This window comes from Oncorhynchus masou, chromosome 24 (assembly GCF_036934945.1).
Source record: "Oncorhynchus masou masou isolate Uvic2021 chromosome 24, UVic_Omas_1.1, whole genome shotgun sequence".
Lineage (NCBI taxonomy): Eukaryota > Metazoa > Chordata > Actinopteri > Salmoniformes > Salmonidae > Oncorhynchus > Oncorhynchus masou.
The window spans coordinates 84,856,498-84,880,032 of record NC_088235.1 but is presented as its reverse complement, the minus strand read 5'-3'; the positions used below and the strand labels follow the sequence as shown (position 1 = coordinate 84,880,032).

Genomic DNA, 23,535 nt, shown 5'->3' with positions numbered 1-23,535 from the left:
AAGTATCTATATCCACAGTAAAATTCATTAAAAATCCTACAATGCGATTTTCTAGATTTTTTTTCTTCTCATTTTGTCTGTCATAGTTAGGCTAATTGAAGTGTACCTATGATGAAAATTACAGGCCTCTCTCATCTTTTTAAGTGGGCGAACATGCACAATTAGTGACTGACTAAATACTTTTTTGCCCCTCTGTATATTCACATAACCTGAAAGGTTAATGATTCTCATCCTCCTCTTCTAAGGAGGAGTAGTAAGAAGGATCGGCGGACCAATGCGCAGCGTGGTAAGTGTTCATTATATTTATTTATAACTCAGAACATTAAATAATAAAACAACAAAGAGAACGAAATGAAACCGAAACAGTCCTGTACGGTGCATACATAAAACATAGAACAGAAAGTAACAACCCACGAAACACAATAGAAAACAGGCTACCGAAATATGGTTCTCAATCAGGGACAATGATTGACAGCTGGCTCTGATTGAGAACCATACCAGGCCAAACACAGAAATAGCAAATCATAGAAAAAATAACATACACAACCCACCCAACTCACGCCCTGACCATACTAAAACAAAGACCTAATAAAAGAACTAAGGTCAGAACGTGACAGAAAGGCCTTTCAGCAAGGAAGAAGCCACTGCTCCAAAACCTCCATAAAAAGCCAGACTACGGTTTGCAACTGCACATGGGGACAAAGATCGTACTTTTTGGAGAAATGTCCTCTGGTCTGATGAAACAACAATATAACTGTTTGGTCATAATGATCATTGTTATGTTTGTAGGAAAAAGGGCGAGGCTTGCAAGCCGAAGAACACCATCCCAACCGTGAAGCACGGGGGTGGCAGCATCATGTTGTGGGGGTGCTTTGCTACAGGAGGGACTGGTGCCCTTTACAAAATAGATGGCTTCATGAGGGAGGAAAATGATGTGAATATATTGAAGCAACATGTCAAGACATCAGTCAGGTTGTTAAAGCTTGGTCACAAATGGGTCTTCCAAATGAACAATGACCTCAAGCATACTTCCAAAGTTGTTGCAAAATGGCTTAAGGACAATAAAGTCAAGGTATTGAAGTGGCATAAAGCCCTGACGTCAATCCTATAGAACATTTGTGGGCAGAACTGAAAAAGCGTGTGTGAGCAAGGAGGCCTACAAACCTGACTCAGTTACACCAGCTCTGTCAGAAGGAATGGGCCAAAATTCACCCAACGTATTGTGGGAAGCTTGTGGAAGGTTACGAAACATTTGACCCAAGTTAAACAATATATAGGCAATGCAGCCAAATACTAATTGAGTGTATGTAAACTTCTGACCCAATGGGAATGTGATGAAAAATATTAAATCTGAAAGAAATCACTCTCTTTCTATTATTCTAACATTTCACATTCTTAAAATAAAGTGGTGATCCTAACTGACATAAGACAGGGAATTTTTACTGGGATTAAATGTCAGGAATTGTGAAAAAATGAGTTTAAATGTATTTGGCTCAGGTGTATGTAAACTTCAGACTTCAACTGTACCTGCGACATTCCCTTTAGTAAACTGTAACACTAGTCTAGCACACTAGGCTATATAGTGTGTTGTAACACTAGTCTACTACACTAGGCTGTATAGTGCCTCCAAGGCTGGCTAGGCCGAACTTTGCAATGGAACGTCATTAAATGTAATGTCACGGTGTAAGGGAAGTTTATGACAACCTTGTGTAGGCATTATGACAGAATATTTACATAAAACATTACAGATAATTGAATATGGAATGATTAGACATACACGATGCATGGAGCTTTTTAATCGTTTTAATACTGGTAGCATCCTAGTCAATGTTTCCCAGGCTATATGTTCTGTCTGTCTCTGTCTCTGTCTGTGTCACGAACGTTGTTATAAGAATCTGACCAAAATGCAGCGTGGTTTGGATTCATCATCTTTATTTAATGTGAACTGGCAAAAAACAAGAAAGAAGAAAGAAACTAACGTTAAGCTATGCAGTGCTCAAGGCAACTATACACACACAAGATCCCACAACCAACAGGTGGGAAAAGGCTGCCTAAGTATGATCCCCAATCAGAGACAATGATAGACAGCTGCCTCTGATTGGGAACCATACCAGGCCAACCTAGAAATAAAGAAACTAGAATGCCCACCCTAGTCACACCCTGACCTAACCTAAAATAGAGAATAAAGAATCTCTAAGGTCAGGCTGTGACAGTACCCCTCCCCCCCAAAGATGCGGACTCCGGTTGCAAAACCTGACTCTATAGGGGATGGTCCGGGTGGGCATCTAGCCTCGGTGGCGGTTACGGTGCAGGACGTAGACTCCTCTCCGCTTGCGGATCCGCCCACTTCGGTGGCGACTCTGGTGCGGGGATCGTCGCCTGAAGCTCCGGACCATGGATCGCCGTCGGAGGAAACGGATCGTGGATCATCGCCGGTGACTCCAGACCGTGGATCATTGCCAGATGAACCGGGCCGTGGATCGTTGCCGGAAGCTCTGGCCTGAAGATCGTCGCAGGAGGAACCGGACCGTTGATTGTAGCCGGAGGAACCGGACCGTGGATCGTCGTGTCCTGGACAGATGACAGCCTTCGCTCTGCAAATGCGGGGGGCTGGCACAGGACGCACTGGGCTGTGGAGGTGCACTGGAGACACAGTGCGTAGAACCTGAAAACATTGTACCGGAACGATGACATTCTCCTCAAAGCGGGTGCGGAGAGCTGGCACAGGTGGCATCGGACGGCTAACACACTCCTCAGGGCAACTGTCTTGCCTCTCCAGCCAAACCAACAGCTCTTCCGCTTCACTTTCTTCACATTTCGCCAACCACTCCTCGAAGGTCTCTATCTCACCGCTCCGTTCACTCTCTCTCAATCTATCCAACGCTTCCTCCATGGTCTCTGACTCACCCATCAGCGTCGCCGACCACCCCGTGTGCCCCTCCCAAAACATTTTTTGAGGCTGCTTCTTGGGCCTACGTCGTGGCCATGAACCCCGGTGTCGTCACTGTCCCTCTTTCGCTGCTTCCGCCTGCTTCCATGGCAGGCTTTTGTCTCCTGCCATTATTTTGTCCCAAGTCCAGGATGTCCTCCACTCCTGGCTTTCCTCCAAGGCCCAGGATCCCTGCTCCTCCTGGTCACGCTGCTTAGTCACACCCCGACCTAACCCCTTTCTTTCTTTCTTTCTTTCTTTCTTTCTTTCTTTCTTTCTTTCTTTCTTTCTTTCTTTCTTTCTTTCTTTCTTTCTTTCTTTCTTTCTTTTTCTTTCTTTCTGTCTGTCTGTCTGTCTGTCTGTCTGTCTGTCTGTCTGTCTGTCTGTCTGTCTGTCTGTCTGTCTGTCAGTGGGCCAGGCTCTGTCTGTCTGTCTTTCTGTCAGTGGGCCAGGCTCTGCACAGGCTCTGTGAATAAGCCCCAGTGCTACAATTACCTTTTACAGATTGCTTGATTTATTTACCCTGAGCCCGTTTTCCTTCATGTTCGCTGTAATCTTCCATTATTTACAGCCATCAAGGAAGGCATAGCTCTCAATCACTTCCGCAGCATCCATCCTTATTAACATATTGTTCACAGAGGAAAAATACATACTTTTTAGCCTTCTTCTGTAAACCAATCATATTATCAATCATATTATCATATTATCACATTTTCAATGTATCACATCAAAAGAAATGAAAAATAATACAACCATTGTCCAGATTACTTACAAGCTTGCTTTTAAACCGGTTGGCGTGTGTTGGAGCTGTGGAAAAAATTACGACACACATGAAGTCCCGAAGAACCCCACCATTATGGTTACTCACTACTAGTTGATATTTCCTCAGGGAAGTATAGCAGTTCTGTGTAGGTGTCCTCACAAGATCCAGAGCAAGCACAGCTATCAATGCAGACAGTACTCCTTAGCAGCAACAGATATGCCATGGAAACATTCACTCATTTACAGTGGGGAGAACAAATATTTGATACACTGCCGATTTTGCAGGTTTTCCTACTTACAAAGCATGTAGCGGTCTGTAATTTTTTATCATAGGTACACTTCAACTGTGAGAGACGGAATCTAAAACAAAAATCTAGAAAATCACATTGAATGATTTTGAAGTAATTAATTTGCATTTTATTGCATGACATAAGTATTTGATACATCAGAAAAGCAGAACTTAATATTTGGTACAGAAACTTTTGTTTGCAATTACAGAGATCATACGTTTCCGTCAGTGTATCAAATACTTGTTCTCCCCACTGTATCTTCCACAAGCAATTCTCTCCAGGTCTCACACAAGGCTAACTTCGAGGCTGTCAAATACCTCCACAATGAAACGGTAGCTTCAGTCTCTACTAAGTCTTTCTTAACAAAATAAATATTACTCCCTAATAAAATAAAATCAGTATTTCCCTCCAAAACTCGGTAGATATGGGTTTTGTTATACTTATCTTCTTCTTTTATAGTTTTTCTTCACCAACACTGATAATGTCTCCTCATCCTTTTTTTCAACATCTCTTTTTTCTTTCTTCAACTTCTCTTTCTCAGGCCTCCTGTTTACCAGGTCATCTCTCCCATTGGCCTCAGCTTAACAAGCTACCATATTGGTCAAAACGTAAAAGTAAACTAATCTATTCACTTGTACATTAAATCAATATTTCTTTAAAAATAATGCCTTAATGACATTACACTTCAGGAGCAATTCGATTACCTTTTATATCTAATACAACGTAATTATAACAAATAAACTCTACTTGATTTTAACAATGGTATTACACAACATTCTCTGGACATCTAAATCAATGCTTATTTTCCTTGGTTCCTGAACGTGTGTAATATCAACGGTCAGATAAATAAATACAATCGTCTATAAAATACATTGACCCCTTAAAGATGGTTACCGTGGTAACGGATTGGAGCTATTGTGAGGAGCTGCGTTTGTAAAGTTGGCTGCTAGCTGACCCTGAGGAATTCAGCTGTTGGGGTACGCATGCATTTATAATGAGTATGTACAGTGTTCTGCTGTTCCACTTTTCCTGGGAGAGAATGGTTTGCTCACCGGAGCCACTGATATAGACACAAATTACAACTTTCCTTAAAAAAGTAAGACAGAGCTGGCTTTTTATTGAAATCTGTAGCCAAAAATAAACTTCTTTTACAGGCAACATCTCCATTCATGTGCATATTCTCAGCACTGCTCTTGATAAGCAAACAAAAGAGTACATATTTTATACTCAAGAGTGATGGCTCTCATTAGAGACATTTGGAATGACTCGTCTAGCAAATGAAATCTAATCAGCAGAGCTGTTCCCATAGAATGGCTGACAGAGAGAGATAGAGATGGAGCTGAGCCGGTGTCCTCGCTCCTCACCTCTGCAGAATCTGCTCCTGCGTCATGTAGTTTCCATAGCACCCTGAGCAGAACTCACTGATGATAACACAACATACCAAAGTGCTCTTCTTTGACTGTTTCCTTTTCTCTCTGACACTTGGTAGACTGGAGAGAATAGAATAATAGTCATTGTACTGTATACAAAAGGATATTCAAAATAGAAGCTCAATAAACTGTATACAATTCAACAAGTGATACATTTTGCATTACAGGCATATGCGTATGTTACTTTGTTATGTATACTCCAATACTCGATTTGACTTGATTGAGCGTTGGGGTACCTCTTCACCCTGCTCTTAGAGTAAATGAGACCAACCTAAATGAGACCATAGATTGAGTCCATAGATTTCCCACAATGTCAGATTGCTGATGAACTCATTCAGTTTTATGCAATCTTTCTGTTCATCTTACAGGCAATTCATCTTACAGAAAAATGAGATTCAGTGGGTTATAGGGTTCATTGATTGTGTAATGCAGCTAATCTTGATCAGGAATTTGAACACTCGTTAATTGTTGGTTGTAGAGAGAACATAGTATTGGCATCAGTTCGTTTTCACATTTCTGAATTGTTTAGGATTGCTATGTAAGATAACCACAGTCTTACAATGAATGGTGCCTAAAACAAATAGATACATTTCACGCGCTGTGGATCAAGTGTGTAAAATCTTGCTGTGGCTTTGTCAGTCAGCTTTCTTGACTACTGTGGAGATTAAGGAGACCTTATCTTGTCTGGCTGATGCTGCTTCTTCTTTCTCTCTGCTGCCTGTCTTCGCCTTCACCACTCTCTGTCACTTCTCTCTCTCTCTAGCCCCATTGGGAATATTCTCACACACAGGCAGCTGAGCCTAGCACTGGAGTCCTGCAGGTCTGATCTGTGTGAAGAGGCCCTATATAATCAGAATTATACTTCTATGAGAGGCCCTCTGGCTCTATGCTATACAACCAGTCATAAGAGCAGGGATCTCACTCAAAGGATCTGATTAGGAAACCCACACGAAGCTGCTGGATATTTCTAAGGGTATTTTTTTTGCTGCTCAGACAGCCTCTTCCCTGCATTTTGATTGGCTGTTGACACCTCTCTGTGGGTGTGACCCCTGATGCTGCTGTGTGTGTGTGTGAGGACTGAGGAGAAGAGGAGAGGGAACTGGCAGCTGCTGCTGTGTTCCTGGAAGTAGGAGTGGGGATGTGATAGAGGGATTTCACTGTGACCTTGTGTGATATACTCCTGCCCCCAGAGAGCCTGGCTCCATACCGGCTTTATGTCTCCCAAGCTGAAATATCATTTATCTCCTTGCTCTGCTCTGCTCTACAGTATTGGAGAGAGGCTCTTCACAAGGCGCTCCGATGAAAACAGGGTTGTTTGTCTCCTTTACAATAGGATTTCAGAACAATACAAAGACCAATACATGGAAAATGTGGCTTGTGGAAAGAAGGTTGTCCTGCCTGTGCTATAGCCACTGTTGTTGTGTGTGTGTTTTTGGGTGAAAAACAAAGATGAGTGGCGGGACCCAGCCTGTTCGCTGTGGAGTCACTACTGGCTGGTGGGGGCTGAGGATCAGTACCCAGCTGCCCCTGCTCTCCACCTGCACAGCTGTCCTCTCGCCAGCAGCCACCTAGCTGGGCCCCAAATCTCGACATCTAACTGTACACACTACACAGCACAGTACACTAACCAACGGCACGCCTCTCAGAGCTGCTACTGCTGCGTCTGTAGGAATCCAAATCTCATCATATGGTTTTAGCCTATGATGAATAACCTTGTTTGACTGCCAGAACTGATGTGACTGCATCTTTCAAAATAAACAGAGACAAAAATCTTAGTGACGTTACAGTGAACGATGGATTTGTACAGGGACAGTGCAATTCACGCGCTAGTTGTAGTGGCATAGAGCAGCCCAAGGTTAGGGGACAATCACAGCTTCACGTCTTGGTATTTTTAGTGGTGTTTAATGTGGTATTTACAAGGACTAAAACAGGAAAAACTAAAATGATAAACAAGTATCTTGTTAATTTGGCATTGATTTCCCAGCAGAGACTGAACGATGGGTTCAGTATAATAGAAGAACGTTTTAATTATCACAAGGGTACATTTAAGTAATAAGGAACGAGGTGGTGTGGTATATGGCAGTTCTTAGGCACGACACAATATATTACAACCCCCGAGGTGCCTTACTGCTATCATAAACTGATTACCAACGTAATTTGAGCAGTAAAAAAAAACGTTTTGTTATACCTGTGGTATATGGTCTAATATAATCTAGAAGAAAAAGAAACGCACACCTATTAAGACGAGGTGCTGGCTAGCGGAGTAGAAACTTGAAAATAAAAGAGAGCCGCACACTCTAGGAGCTCAGATGCAACAATGTAATACCAACGTTTCGACAGCCAAGCTGTCTTCCTCAGGGTATAATCACAAACACTGCGGGATGACTCGTTTATATAGTGTCAAAGGACACAGGTGTCTGTAATCATGGCCAGGAGTGGCCTAATATCATTGGTTAATAATCAAATGTTAAAGTGTCATACAAAGAACAGCATACAAACAAATGGATAGCATACGATCATAGATTAATTTGACTATACAAGTTTACAAACAATTACAATGGCAAAGTCACAATAATCACAAGAATGGCTTCAGATCAAAGTCTACGTTGAGACCGAAGGGCGCAAGGGTCTTTAAATTAAAGATCCAGGCAGCCTCTCCGTTTTAACAATAAATTATCAAGGTCACCCCCTCTCCTAGGGAGGGTGACATGTTCGATGCCAATATAACGCAGAGACGCAGGCATATGGTCTAATACACCAAGGCTGTCAGCCAATCAGCATTCAGGGCTCGAACCACCCCATTTCTAATCACATTTATACCACTGCTTTATTATTAGAAATGTTATTTAATTGGGGGAGTGATTGACTTTTGTTCAAAAGATCTCATTATGGCCTCCCAGGTGGTGCAGTGGTCTAAGGCACTGCATCGCAGTGTTGCGCTGTCGCTGCAGCCTGGGGTTCGACCCCAGTTAGCTGACTTCGGTCATCAGTTGAATGGTGTTTCCTCAGACATATGGGTGCAGCTGGCTTCCGGGTTAAGTGCGCAGGTTTTAAGAAGCAAGGCTTGGCAGGTCATGTTTCAGGGGAAAGCATGACTCAACCTTTGCCACTCCTGAGCCCATTGGGAAAAACTGTTTATACAATCTCCAAGAGAAAGGAATATGGTCTCACAGACTCTATAAACTCAGATCTTACCACATTGTTTCATGGAAAGAGGACACATTCATACTAATTGTCTTCTATAATTTTGAGTGCAGAGCTGCTAATTATTTAGTGCAAATTGTCTTCACACAAACATGTTCCTTGTCTTCACATAAACATGTTCCACCGTTAGTTAACCAGTGGGGATGTGCAGAGAGGCTTTGTGAGAGACTATTCTATTGCTGACTGATCACTAACAAATTAATCACGTCCAGATCAGTGTCTATTTATTGTTAGTCCAATGTTTGTCTCCTTTCTATTATTCAATATATTAAAGACTGTGGATAGGCACACATAACCACTTTGCACTAGAGGACTTACACTTACAGAGATATTTCAGCTTATACTACCTTGTTAGCGTACCTTATACGTATTGATAAGTGGCATCATTTGCACAGTTTTGTGATAGTGAAAAAAGACAGATGGAGAATGTATGCTAATAGTACATTTTATGAGCCCTGATATCTACCATTTACTTTACCCAGTAAATCTCCTTTAGAGAAATAGTGCTTAGGAGATGTTGTCCAGAGCAGAATATTACATTTTTATTTGTGTGAAATGACTATACTTGTCCTTGGTAGTTGATGCAAACTATACTTAACAAAAATATAAACGCAACCACAACGCAACAGCAATTTCAACGATTTTACTGAGTTACAGTTTATATAAGGATATCGGTCAATTGAAATACATTCATTAGGCCCTATTCTATGGATTTCACATGACTGGCATGGGCGCTGGGGAGCCACTCCTCAGTTTCATCAGCTGTCTGGGTGGCAGGTCTCAGACAATCCCGCAGTTGAAGAAGCCAGATGTGGAGGTCCTGAGCGAATGGGGTTACTGCCAAAATCTCTAAAACAACGTTGGAAGCAGCTTATGGTAGAGAAATTAACATTAAATTCTCTGCCAACAGCTCTAGTGGACATTGCTGCAGTCAGCATGCCAATTGCATACTCCCTCAAAACCTGAGACATCTGTGGCATTGTGTTGTGTGACAAAACTGCACATTTTAGAGTAGCCTTTTATTGTCCCCAGCACAAGGTGCACCTGTGTAATGATCATGCTTTTTAATCAGCTTCTTGATATGCCACACCTGTCAGGTGGATGGATTATCTTGGCAAAGGAGAAATTATCATTAACAGGGATGTAAACAAATTTGTGCACCAACATTTTTAGAAATAAGCATTTTATGTGTATGGAACATTTCTGGTATCTTTTATTTCAGCTCATGAAACATGGGACTAACACTTTACATGTTGAGTTTATATTTTTCTTCAGTATAATTAGGATGTGGCAATAGTATGATGGTATTGCTGTGCTTTGTAACAGTGTGAATAGTGGCTTTGACTCAGGTTGGCTAAATGCACTTAACTTTGTCGGAGACAATTAAGAGCCTGGTCGACGACCGTGGTTCAGCATGGCTGAGGCTAATTACATTTAATCTTCTGCAATGCTGTCCTGACCTAATCGTGGGGATGGCGAGGCGAGGGCCAAGCAGTGGGGAGATTATTTAAAGCAGAGTGGGTCAGAGGAACGCTCGGCTAGTTTATGTTGTCGATAACTCAGGACACGCTAGCCTGGCGTCAGCACACATTAATATGGGATTGAAATGCATTACATTGACAGTCTTCTCTCCCTTTCTTTCCTTCTTCTCTCTTCTCCTCCTCCATCTTCTCCCCCTCAACAGTGCAGTGTCTGGAGATGACGACTAAGAGGAAGATCATTGGGCGTCTGGTGCCGTGCCGGTGCTTCCGGGGTGAGGAGGAGGTCATCTCAGTGCTGGACTACTCCCACTGCAGTCTGCAGCAGGTGCCCAAGGAGATCTTCAGCTTCGAGCGCACGCTGGAGGAACTCTACCTGGATGCCAACCAGATCGAGGAGCTGCCCAAGGTGGGTCCTGCTGGGGCTGAGGCTGAGGACAGGGCTGGGCCTGGGGTTGGGACTGAGGCTGGGGCTGAGGCTGGGGACAGGGCTGGGCCTGGGGTTGGGACTGAGGCTGGGGACGAGGCTGGGGACAAGGCTGTGGCTGGGGTTGAGGCTGGGGCTGGGAAATGAAAGGGGTGAACTGTAGAAAAGAGGCTCTATAAAGCCAAATAGTTCAGACAACAGTCATTCCCTTGAATTTCCCCCACATTACTAAAGCATGTCGTAATGATCGATGGAAACATTATCTCAGCTCGATGCACTCTCTCTTCATGTGGTGCTCAGTGTTGATTGGCTAAATAAGTTGCCAGGCCAACCAGACCCCCACAGACCAAACAGTGCCGCAATGTCCTTCCTGTCTGTAAATGAGCTGCTTATGAAGCAGAGAGTGAAACACAAATGGACTTGCTGACTCTTGTCTGACCTTCACATTGAACTGAAAACAATACAATCTGTGAATGTAGCTTTCGTTAAGACTTTCAACGGAGATCTATTACAATCTTGACAATAGTGTCTTTGTTTTAAATTGAAACCCCTGGCTGAATACATCGTAGTCGTTTAGTACAACATTGATGAAATCCAACAATGTATTGGCTGAATGTTTACAGTGCAATTAACTGTGATATCATTCAGAGTGTTTCAGTGGAATTACTACATTTCATGAAATTTCACAGTGTTCATCAAAAAACTCCCAATTAGATGCTTTAAGTCAGCAGAAACCGACTTTGGTATCTTCAACTTCTTTTTCTCATGACACCCGAATATGGGGACCCCACTCAGGTGTTTTCTTTTACGCCTGATACGTTAGGTTAGGGTCTTTGTGAAGAGAGTTCAGGGCCAGTGTGGCTCCTCACAGGGTTGCATAAGACCAGGCATTGATAGATCCAGAGTGTGTGGTCCTTTATGTAAGTGTGGCTCATGTATCAGAGTGATGCCCTGGGCAGGACTGGACAATGCTGGCTCTCCTCTCCAGTCTTCATTGTTGTAGCTACTCCCCCTCTGGCTCTTACTGCTCTTAAAGAGTAATGGCCTCTCATAATGGGCATGTTATAGTAATGTCCCCACTGGACTGTAATGTCTCCTTGACTGCATCTCAAATGGCACCCTCTTCCCTTTGTAGTGCACTACTTTTAACCAGAGCCCCATGGGCCATATAGTGAATAAGGTGCTGTTTGGGATGCAGAGACTCAGAACGTCTCTCTTTCTATTCTCTCCTTTTCATGGAGAAAGGAATGGACTGCAGTCAAATATAGGAGAAGGCGCTTGCTGATACTGTATTGGCTGGCTTTGAATGTAAAAGCTGATCTATTCATTATTCATGATACACTGTGATGGTAATTTGTAACCTGTTATCTCAAACATCAAGTGGCATGCTGTGATGCACACATGCACACTATAATTCTGTATAGCACCCTTTCTCTCTCTCTGTTACCCCTCTCTCTCATGTGGCTCCCCCCTCTATATAGAGCTGTGGAGGACTAATGTTGTCCCACAAGGTTACTCAACTGAGAGTGGCTACTCTTACAGTGATCAATGGGAAACCCGTTAGAATGTTGAGACGTTACTCATTTAACAGCATCGCATCATTAGAGACCAGCCTCATTGAAACTCAATGTATGAAGTCTCACCAAGTCTACACTCTTTCAACTCAGAAGGCTAAGAGTAAAACTTGTGTTTCTTCTATTCTGCCTCTCTCTTTCTAAAGCAACTATTTAACTGTCAGGCTCTCCGGAAGCTGAGCATGCCTGACAATGACCTGTCAAACCTGCCAACCACCATAGCCAGCCTTGTAAACCTGAGGGAGTTGGACATCAGTAAAAACGGTAAGCGAGTGAGATCCATCAATCTCTGCTAGTTTCTACTCTGATCTATTCGAAATCTCTACTCTCTACTGATACTGTGACTCTAAATGTTTGCATGACGTACAAAAGGATGAGGCATGAGTGGTAATTGGTTTATGAATGACAAACATGTTTCTATTCCATTCCATCTTTAGGTATTCAAGAGTTCCCAGACAACATTAAATGCTGTAAATGCTTATCTGTTGTGGAGGCCAGTGTAAATCCCATTGCCAAGTAAGTGAAGAGAGAAAGTGTATCATTGTGGTGGAATGGCTGTAGTCTATAGGGACAATGGTAATGCTGTACTATCATTGCCAACAGCTGTGTCTGTCGCTATGTACCAAGCAACAACCACAGATGACCTCAGTAAGAAACATCCATTAATATTTCAGTAAAAATGGCTGTAGAATTTATGGGTCAATCTTTTTAATATTTTCCAAAATCGCCCCAGGGCAACTCTAACAGATAAACATAAAGAGGCAAATAACTACATGGGAGACAGTTCTATTTGTGTATCTGAGGCTTTTTTTCTGAATTGAAATTATTTGAATAGAAGAATAGAAACAATTCCATCAATGTTAAATTAAGACATGTATGTCCTGCCCTGTTAATTATCTTAATTGATACTGCATTGTGTAAATATGCCATTTGTTAAATATGGCATATTTCGCTGCACTCGCATTAACATCTGCTAACCATGTGTATGTGACCAATAAATGTGATTTTGAGTCGTTTTCTGTCCTTACAGAGGGTAATGCAGGTCTCTCTGATCGTTCTTGACATGACGTGACTCCTGCTATTAAGTACATTGAAAAGCCATAAGGAGTTGCTCTGCTACTGAACATTTTTTACGCCATACATTTTGCATTTTTTTTGGGTGGAAAATCATAGGTTGACAAACAAATGGCTCCTCGTAGACTAGAGTAAGGATGTATTACTGATTGGCTTTTTATTATACTGAGACTAGGGTCTCTTTTACAGATGAGCCCTGCATAAATACGTCAAACACACAATACACAATGTTTCCAAACATATTAAGAAGAAACAGACACATTTATCAATGTAAAGGTCTCTGATCAGTACTCAGAACTGACCAATGGGGACCAGAACATCTCATTTCAGAGATCTCACATAAATGGTGCAAGAAAATTAAAATCAGCTTTACCCAGCTCTGTAGAGACTGAAGGGGCCTCCGTTGTTATCCAAGTCTGAGCCTGGGTTTGGCCATTTTATAAGTCTACATTTAATTAATGATGATAGATACATAGGATGTTTCTACATGAGTGCTTTGTAGATAAACATAAGAAAATGCTGCTTCCTCCTTACATACAAAGAGGCCCAACCCATTTTCCGATTTGTAAGTCGCTCTGGATAAGAGCGTCTGCTAAATGACTTAAATGTTAAATGTAATGTAAATGTTTTGACTATCACCAGTAATAAACCTAAGGGCACAATGAAACAGCATCTAGTGGTTTCAGTGTAGCTGCTGCTGCATGCGTATAGATAATATCCCCAGAATCTAAAATTAACATTCAAGTGGCCTGGACAATTTCCTTCCTATTAACAAAAGTCAGACATGCTTGTTTCTGTAAAAAGAAAGAACACCTGAAACTTCAACTTCTTCACCAGTTTTTTAAACGAAGGTTTGTCACCAAGCCAGCTACCATGATATTTGTAGGAAGGAACTTGTTCAATTTGTGTACCGTTCAAACTAGGCATTACACATTAATTTAAATCTTGTTTTTTGGGACCTAGAAAAAAGCATGTATTTTGTTTGCATCTAGCACTAACTTTAGATCAAAAAGTGACCTCTGCAGTGCTTGAAAATCTGACTTAAAATGTGAAAAGGCTTGGCTAACCGATGGAGCAATGGAATACAACACTGTCTCATCTGTATACAATTATATACATTTTTTGCAGCATTACCAATGTTATTTATATATGTTGCCGAATATTGAACCTTGGGGCACCAAGGTATGAGTATGAGTCATTCTGTAGTGCTGCAGTGTGCTAGCTTTTCTGACAGTGCTGAGTGGAGCTGTTTCAAGGGAGTTGGGGCGGGCTAACATTCAGCCTGACTTTAAATGTGTCTGAGGTCCTTAGCCTCTGTAAATCCTGTACCCTGGCACCAACTAACAGGAACCTGCTCTCTTTCTTTCTACAATTCTCTCTATTCCCTTCCCTCTCTCTCTCAATTTCAATCTCTCTACTGCAGGCTCCCAGACGGCTTCACCCAGCTCCTCAACCTGACACAGCTCTTCTTAAACGACGCCTTTCTGGAGTACCTCCCCGCCAACTTTGGCAGGTGAGCTCAGCTTATGGAGTACCCTGCTCTGCGTCTGTGGGTCCTTGGGCCCTCTGTGCATGTATGGGATTTGGATTGGAGCTTTTATTCTGCGCTCCGTTACAAGTATGCCTGGGTGGGTTTACATTGTAAACAGACTGTTCTTTATTTTCTGCACACAACGCCTGGTAAAAAGCACCAGCCTGGGGCTTGCTTTAATAAAGCAATGGGTTTAGCAGCATCTCCTCTCTGGTTTGGTGATGAATTGAAAATAAAGTAACAGTTCATCAAAACAGCAGTGGTATTGCTCAGTGTAATGGAATTTAAGGTTGGGGTGTCATGTTTTCTGATCCAATACTTGACAGTCCTATGCATATCATTTACAACTATTACTACTAAGGTTAATTTACCATAGTTACTGTAATCTTCAGTAATTTTGGTAATTAACAGAAAATCTATCATAAATTTGGTCATTTCTACTTGGATAACTGTAAAAAAAAAATATATATATATATATGTATATATATTCATATATAGTGTGCATTTATTATGTCCATATTGTCCATGAGTTTCTAATAGATAGACCATAAGTTTCAAGAGAAAATATAATAATTAATGAAAAAAGCATCTTGTCAACAAATGGAATTATTTTCAATTAACTCTTCCAACTATTGACATTTTTCAAAGCTACCACCAGTTTGACGCCAAAATATTGACAACAAATACATATTGACATAGTAAAATAAATAAAAGTTTGTACAGTGCATTTCAAATCAAATCAAATCAAATTTATTTATATAGCCCTTCGTACATCAGCTGATATCTCAAAGTGCTGTACAGAAACCCAGCCTGAAACCCCAAACAGCAAGCAATGCAGGTGTAGAAGCACGGTGGTTAGGAAAAACTCCCTAGAAAGGCCAAAACCTAGGAAGAAACCTAGAGAGGGACCAGGCTATGTGGGGTGGCCAGTCCTCTTCTGGCTGTGCCGGCTGGAGTTTATAACAGAACATGGCCAAGATGTTCAAATGTTCATAAATGACCAGCATGGTCGAATAATAATAAGGCAGAACAGTTGAAACTGGAGCAGCAGCACGGCCAGGTGGACTGGGGACAGCAAGGAGTCATCATGTCAGGTAGTCCTGGGGCATGGTCCTAGGGCTCAGGTCCTCCGATAGAGAGAAAGAGAGAGAGAAGGAGAGAATTAGAGAACGCACACTTAGATTCACACAGGACACCGAATTGGACAGGAGACGAACTCCAGATATAACAAACTGACTCCAGCCCCCCGACACATAAACTACTGCAACATAAATACTGGAGGCTAAGACAGGAGGGGACAGGAGACACTGTGGCCCCATCCGAGGACACCCCCGGACAGGGCCAAACAGGAAGGATATAACCCCACCCACTTTGCCAAAGCACAGCCCCTACACCACTAGAGGGATATCTTCAACCACCAACTTACCATGCTGTGACAAGGCTGAGTATAGCCCACAAAGATCTCCGCTATGGCACAACCCAAGGGGGGGCGCCAACCCAGACAGGATGACCACATCGGTGAATCAACCCACTCAGGTGATGCACCCCTTCCAGGGACGGCATGAGAGAGCCCCAGTAAGCCAGTGACTCAGCCCCTGTAATAGGGTTAGAGGCAGAGAATCCCAGTGGAAAGAGGGGAACCGGCCAGGCAGAGACAGCAAGGGCGGTTCGTTGCTCCAGAGCCTTTCCGTTCACCTTCCCACTCCTGGGCCAGACTACACTCAATCATATGACCCACTTAAGAGATGAGTCTTCAGTAAAGACTTAAAGATTGAGACCGAGTTTGCGTCTCTGACATGGGTAGGCAGACCGTTCCATAAAAATGGAGCTCTATAGGAGAAAGCCCTGCCTCCAGCTGTTTGCTTAGAAATTCTAGGGACAATTAGGAGGCCACTTCCTTATGTCTGAAACATGCTTCTTGCAAGGGCAATTTTGGGGCTTCACCATGTTTCATTGAAATGTACAGCTGTGTGTCATCCGCATAGCAGTGAAAGTTAACATTATGTTTTCGAATAACATCCCCAAGAGGTAAAATTTATAGTGAAAACAATAGTGGTCCTAAAACGGAACCTCGAGGAACACCGAAATTTACAGTTGATTTGTCAGAGGACAAAACATTCACAGAGACAAACTGATATCTTTCCGACAGATAAGATCTAAACCAGGCCAGAACTTGTCCGTGTAGACCAATTTGGGTTTCCAATCTCTCCAAAAGAATGTGGTGATCGATGGTATCAAAAGCAGCACATTTGAAAAGTATTCCGACCCCATTACCTTTTCCACGTTTTTTTATATTACAGCCTTATTCTAAAATTGATTAAAATGTTTTTTTCCCCTTATCAATCTGCACTCAATACCCAATAATGACAAAGCAAACATTTTTTTTAGAAATGTTGGCAAATGTATAAAAAAACAAAAAAAACAGAAATACCTAATTTACTTAAATATTCAGACCATTTGCTATGAGGCTCGAAATTGAGCAGAGGTGCATCCTGTTACCATTTATCATCCTTGATCTTTTTACAACTTTTACAACCATCTACCTATGGTAAATTCAATTGATTGGACATGATTTGGAAAGGCACATACCTGTCCGTATATGGTCCCACAGTTGACAGTTTGTCAGAGCAAAAACCAAGCCATGAGGTCAAAGGAATTGTCCGTAGATTGTGTCGAGGGACAGATCTGGGAAAGGGTACCAAAAAAATGTCTGCAGCATTGAAGGTCCCCAAGAACCCAGTGGCCTCCATCATTCTTAAATGGAAGTAGTTTGGATCCACCAAGACTCTTCCTAGAGCTGGCTACTCGGCCAAACTGAGCAATCGGGGGGAAAAAAGCCTTGGTTAGGGAGATAATCAAGAACCCGATGGTCACTATGACAGAGCTCCAGAGTTCCTTTGTGGAGTTGGGAGAAACTTCCAGAAGGACAACCATCTCTGCAGCACTTCACCAATCAGGCCTTTATGGTGGTGTCCAGGCAGAAGCCACTCCGCTGTAAAAAGCACTTGGAATTTGCCAAAAGGCACCTAAAGGACTCAGACCATGAGAAACAAGATTCTCTAGTCTGATGAAACCAAGAATGGCTTGAATACCAAGCGTCACATCTGGAGAAAACCTGGCTCCATCCCTACAGTGAAGCATGGTGGTGACAGCATAATGCTGTGGGTACAAAATCCGTTTTGTCACCAAAGCCCCATATACTACCCACCATTGCGACCTGTACGCTCTCGTTGGCTGGCCCTCGCTTCATACTTGTCGCCAAACCCACTGGCTCCATGTCATCTACAAGACCCTGCTAGGTAAAGTCCCCCCTTATCTCAGCTCGCTGGTCACCATAGCATCACCCACCTGTAGCACACGCTCCAGCAGGTATATCTCTCTGGTCACCCCCAAAACCAATTCTTTCTTTGGCCGCCTCTCCTTCCAGTTCTCTGCTGCCAATGACTGGAACGAACTACAAAAATCTCTGAAACTGGAAACACTTATCTCCCTCACTAGCTTTATGCACCAACTGTCAGAGCAGCTCACAGATTACTGCACCTGTATATAGCCCACCTATAATTTAGCCCAAACAACTACCTCTTTCCCTACTGTATTTATTTTATTTATTTATTTATTTCGCTCCTTTGCACCCCATTATTTTTAATTCTACTTTGCACATTCTTCCACTGCAAATCTACCATTCCAGTGTTTTACTTGCTATATTGTATTTACTTTGCTACCATGGCCTTTTTTGCCTTTACCCCCCTTATCTCACCTCATTTGCTCACATCGTATATAGACTTGTTTATACTGTATTATTGACTGTATGTTTGTTTTACTCCATGTGTAACTCGGTGTCGTTGTATGTGTCGAACTGCTTTGCTTTATCTTGGCCAGGTCGCAATTGTAAATGAGAATTTGTTCTCAACTTGCCTACCTGGTTAAATAAAGGTGAAATAAAATAAATAAAAATAAACTTCAGAACAAGTCTCACTGTCCTTGAGTGGCCCAGTCAGAGAACGGACTTGAACCTGATCTCTGGAGAGACCTGAAAATAGCTGTGCAGCGACGCTCCCCATCCACCCTGACAGAGCTTGAGAGGATTTGCAGAGAAGAATACAGGTGTGCCAAGCTTGTAGCGTCATACCCAGGAAGACTCAAGGCTGTCATTGCTGCCAAAGGTGCATCAACAACTGAGTAAAGGGTCTGAATACTTATGTAAATGTAATATTTCAGTACATTTTTTATAAATTTGCAAAAAAAAATGTAAAACATGCTTTGTCATTATGGGGTATTGCGTGTAGATTGATGAGGGGAAATAAACGTTTTAATACCTTTTAGAATAAGGTTGTATACTAAGGCAATGATAAGGTCTGTATACTTTCCGAATGCACCAAATGCTCTGTATAAAAGTTATTTCATGCTGGAACCCTGAGTTTATCGTTTTTATTTAGAATAATGTTTTGCAGCTTTGTCATTCCATTTTTTTGACTCTTATTCAATTATTTCATGTATTTTACATGTGATAAAGCCACGCAGAGTGCCAGAGATTATTACAGGCACCTGTGAAGTACCCAAAGGGCCACTAAATGTCTTGTGATAGATTACATAAAATCCATGAAAGATGAAAAGTCTGGTAATTTTCTGGTAAACTTCAAAAGTTTCCAGGAATATACCCTCCCTATAATTGATTTTGTTTGTCTTGTCGTGATTGTGTGTGTTTTTGACGTCCTCTACCTTTCAGACTTTCCAAGTTACGGATCCTGGAACTGCGAGAGAACCACCTGAAAACGATGCCAAAGTGAGTGACTCACCACGCAGAGACCTTACATCACCAGGGCAACTAGAGTTAGCTACAGAGACGTGTTTGATCATGGGATGGAAAGGAAAGGGTACAGTAAAAGACATCCCAGGCTGAAACTAAACTCTTTGCCAACATACTTTTCACTAAAGTACATAGATCATTTTATTTAAAAAAAAATGATTTAACCTTTATTTAACCAGGCAAGTCAGTTAAGAACAAATTCTTATTTACATTGACGGCCTACACTGGCCAAACCCGGACGTGCGCCGCCCTATGGGACTCCCATTCACGGCCGGTTGTGATACAGCCTGGATAATTTGCAGCCGATATCACTGATTCATACAAATAGAGAGAACTACAATGTTGAACTGTTTTAGTGTTATCTATCCACAAGTTAATAGAGTATTTTATTGCAACGTCTCCATGCCTTCCACAAGCACTTCAAATAAATGATAGCCTTCATCCCACTCCATCCAGCCTACACATAGCCTACCCACCTCACGTCTGTCCCCTCTCTCCTATGGAGGAGCTACTGAAGTAGCCCCTGAAGTAGCCATGAAAAGTGTCTGTTAATGGAAGCACTGACAGCTTCAGCAGCCAGCATGCCTACTCAGTCCCTATGAATAATCCAACCCTGCCCAAGGTACTCGTCAACACAGCAGGCTTTGGTTTTACCATTCCCCCTGCATCACACGCTGGGGGGCAAATAGCCTGAGTAACATTCTGAGGTGGAATCTTAATGGGCAGATCAGAGTCAGAGCATGGTAAATAGCAGCTTCTAAAGCAAATGCCATCAGTCTCTCTCTGTGCGATGGGTAGCATGTGTCAGAGGAGGGGCGCTGTGCTGTGGTCTTGTTATTTGACGTCTAAATGAAAATGTGAAGAAGGCCCCACGTTGGAGTGTGTGTGTACTGGTGTGTGTGTAGCTAGTGGAGCGCAACCAGTGATGTTGTGATTTATCATAGTGGAGAGTGTTGCGCTGCGTGCCCAAGAGACAGACACACACTGCTCACATTGGTTGGTGCATGCTGGCTCACTCAGGTGTCCTGATTTGAAAACAACTTTTATCCCACCATAACAATAACCCTACCCCCATCCCTCACACTAGAGATTGAATCAAATGAAGTACACTCATCCTCTGTCACCTCTAATGTGGCACAGCAAGGGATGTTTATTCATCTGCGTAAACTAACTCAAACATGTTTCCCCTTGAAGATGAGCGTAATGTCCTCATTCAGTTAATGAGTGTGTCACGTTATCACAGAGTCATTGGAGGGAAAGTGTATCCTAGAGGAAGGGTATAGATTACAAATAGGATTTTGATATGTAATCAAGGTTGGGGAGATATTCTGCCATGAGGGATCTGATCTGTTTGTTCTCACATCATAATTGAAATGAACTATATGGCCCAGCTGCTGTATATCATGACATTAAACATACATGGCAGACTATCCTCTTTAGTGATTTTACTAATGGACACGCACCACTCAAGACAAAGGTCCTCTGCAATCGCAAGCCAATACAACCAGTAATGATGTGCAATACATCTTAGATGAAATCATTTTGACATTGCTCTCTCCGGCTGACATTGTGTACACTGCATGGATGAAAGAGTTTAATTTGAGGTGTTGCATGGTGCAATGGAGAAAGCCATTTCATGTTATATTAATCATTAACTAACTGCATTGTTTTGATTTTAGCTATTTATATTTGTAGTGAATATTATGTGAATGTGTAGGGATATCTGGCAAGCACGGCGTCCCCTCTGCGATGGCAGAGTTGCAGGAGGCCTGTTTGGGAAGGAGTTTGGCTGGTGATTGGCCTTTCTAAATGGTGACTTTGTTTCTATGCCAGAATCTGAGGCTCTTCCCTCTTGTTTGCTGCAGGTCAATACACAGACTGTCACAGCTGGAGCGATTAGACTTGGGAAGCAATGAATTCACTGAACTGGTAAGAAAAGAGGCCCTTTGAAGACAGCAGTCACGTGGACAGCAGCTGTCACCACACAGGCAGCCATGACCCAGCAGACCTGGAAGACGAGCCGGGCCCCCCTCGCTCTGCTCTGCACCCTCATTACTTCTCCAGCACTGCTCCCTCCGCCCGCTGTTTGTGTGTGTACATGTGTGTGTGAATGCGTGCAAGTGTGCCATGGGAAATGGCTGGTACATTAGAGAGGTACTGTGAGATTAGTTTAAAATGTTGCATGATTATTGACCGACAATCCATGTGATATCTAAAATGGGGCAATATGAAGTGTGTGGATGCAGAATGCTCAGGGAGGGAGGGAGGCTTTTCAAGTGCGTAACTTTTCAAGTCATCCTTGGTTAACATGATCACACACTGTGCTGGGACTGCGGAGCCCCTGGGAGAGCTGCTGGGTGATGCCATGCATGACATGCTCTGTGCCACAGGTCCCACTGATGCCTTAATTGTGCATGTCTAAATGTGCTGTTAGACTGAGGGCTGGGCTGCCTCCACGGACCCCTCTGTGACTCACTGTGGCGATGGAACACATTCACTATGCCCACGGCAGCACCTGCCTCCTCCTCACTCAAGGTCAAGATTAACAGGCACACAAACCCATCTCAGAATGACTGGGTGATATTTTCCAACCATCGAATTTTAAACATAAGAGCATTTGTCTGTTTGGAGTTGGTTGTAGGTCTGAACCAGCGTTTCTCAAACGAGGGGTCGCAACCCCATGTGGGGTCGCCTTATTTGAAAATAGGGTTGTGAGAGAAACTATGAAATGAAATTTAAAAAATTGAACTTGCTTCATAGCCGGTAGCCGCTAGATGTATTAAACAGAGCTGTTTCTGTTTTCTTCCTACAAATGGCTCTATTTCTTTTGAACAGTTTAAACTACAAAATATTATGATCCCATCACTGAAAGTTAAGACTCTAAGACACGTATGTGTCTTCTGTTTCCCTGCAAAGCCCACAAGCCACGCAGGACTTATTAGAACAGAGTGGACAAGACCAGGCACTAAATCAGACTGGGGGGAAAATAATATCAAGATCATACAAAATGATTACCTAGTGGTCTTCTGAACTTCCCAATACCTTTCTGATGCATTTCAGTCACTTCAAAACATACTTCCTTCAGATTGAAATACTGTCAAAAGTACGGTCAGACTGATTTGTAATACACTGTCATAACCCCAATTTAAAAAAGTAAACATTGGCCGTTGATTACGTCACTTTGTTTACATGATGGAGTCACGAAAAATGTTTGATCTCAAAATGGGGTCGCGGGCCAAAAAAGTTTGGGAACCCCTCGTCTATACTTTCTGTCACGTCTGATGTACCTTTAGTATTTCCAGGACTTTGTCCTTGGGAAGTGAGGAAAAGGCATCATTTGCACAGCCCGTTCCAAGGGAGCAGATGGTTTGGCATTGTGATAAGCATGCTTTGCTGAAGCCCCCAAGTTACTGCAGAGAGAGAGAGCGCCCATCAACTCTTCCTGGTGCTATAGTCTGAACTCACAATCTGTGTGTCCTACTTAAATACAAGCCTTCCTCCCTCCACTTATGGCCTCTCGTCCTATCCCTTCCCCATTCAAGGACTCCTGTTGCTTTTTGCTGATAGTGTGAGCAACATTGCCAATTGCATCTCAATTCCCCTCAAATAGAATCCTGTAGTCTAGCTTTATTGCCTGCTGATTTCAAAGCCCAGGGAAAATAGAATGCATTTTCTCGCATTCCTTAAGCTGTTGTCTGCCCCATACTTTGTGCCAACATGCCTATTACATTTCTTCAGCTGATGGTTTCTGTGGCGAATGTTAGATTATTCTATCAGTGTTTTTCAGCACGGAGAATTCATGGATTTTTTCCCAGAATTCCGCACAAGCAGCTCATTGATATGAATGAGACTGAAAACGTTGTCCTTCTTGCTCTAGGCTAAACACATGCAGAAAATGCAGATGTGAAAACGTCTGCAACTTCGGAGGCATTGTCATGTGACGAAACCAAACAATGACCACAGCACATGTGGGCCCAGCTGAGCCACGAGCAGATGCTGAGTCCTGTGTGTCACAGGCAGAGAGTGAGG

General features: G+C 42.6%; 1 protein-coding gene across 7 annotated transcripts in view; it reads left to right on the top strand.

Moving 5' to 3' along the window:
- lrrc7 (leucine rich repeat containing 7) overlaps positions 1-23,535 on the top strand; it is a 190,825-nt gene that overhangs the window by 113,517 nt on the left and 53,773 nt on the right. For all 7 annotated transcript variants that reach the window (XM_064935349.1, XM_064935353.1, XM_064935350.1 and 4 more), the window contains exons 3-8: positions 10,300-10,502; positions 12,241-12,358; positions 12,532-12,610; positions 14,592-14,681; positions 19,426-19,482; positions 21,372-21,435. In XM_064935349.1, coding sequence (XP_064791421.1) covers positions 10,314-10,502; positions 12,241-12,358; positions 12,532-12,610; positions 14,592-14,681; positions 19,426-19,482; positions 21,372-21,435 — 597 coding nt within the window. In that variant the 5' untranslated portion in view covers positions 10,300-10,313. The remainder of the gene's footprint in view (positions 1-10,299; positions 10,503-12,240; positions 12,359-12,531; positions 12,611-14,591; positions 14,682-19,425; positions 19,483-21,371; positions 21,436-23,535) is intronic.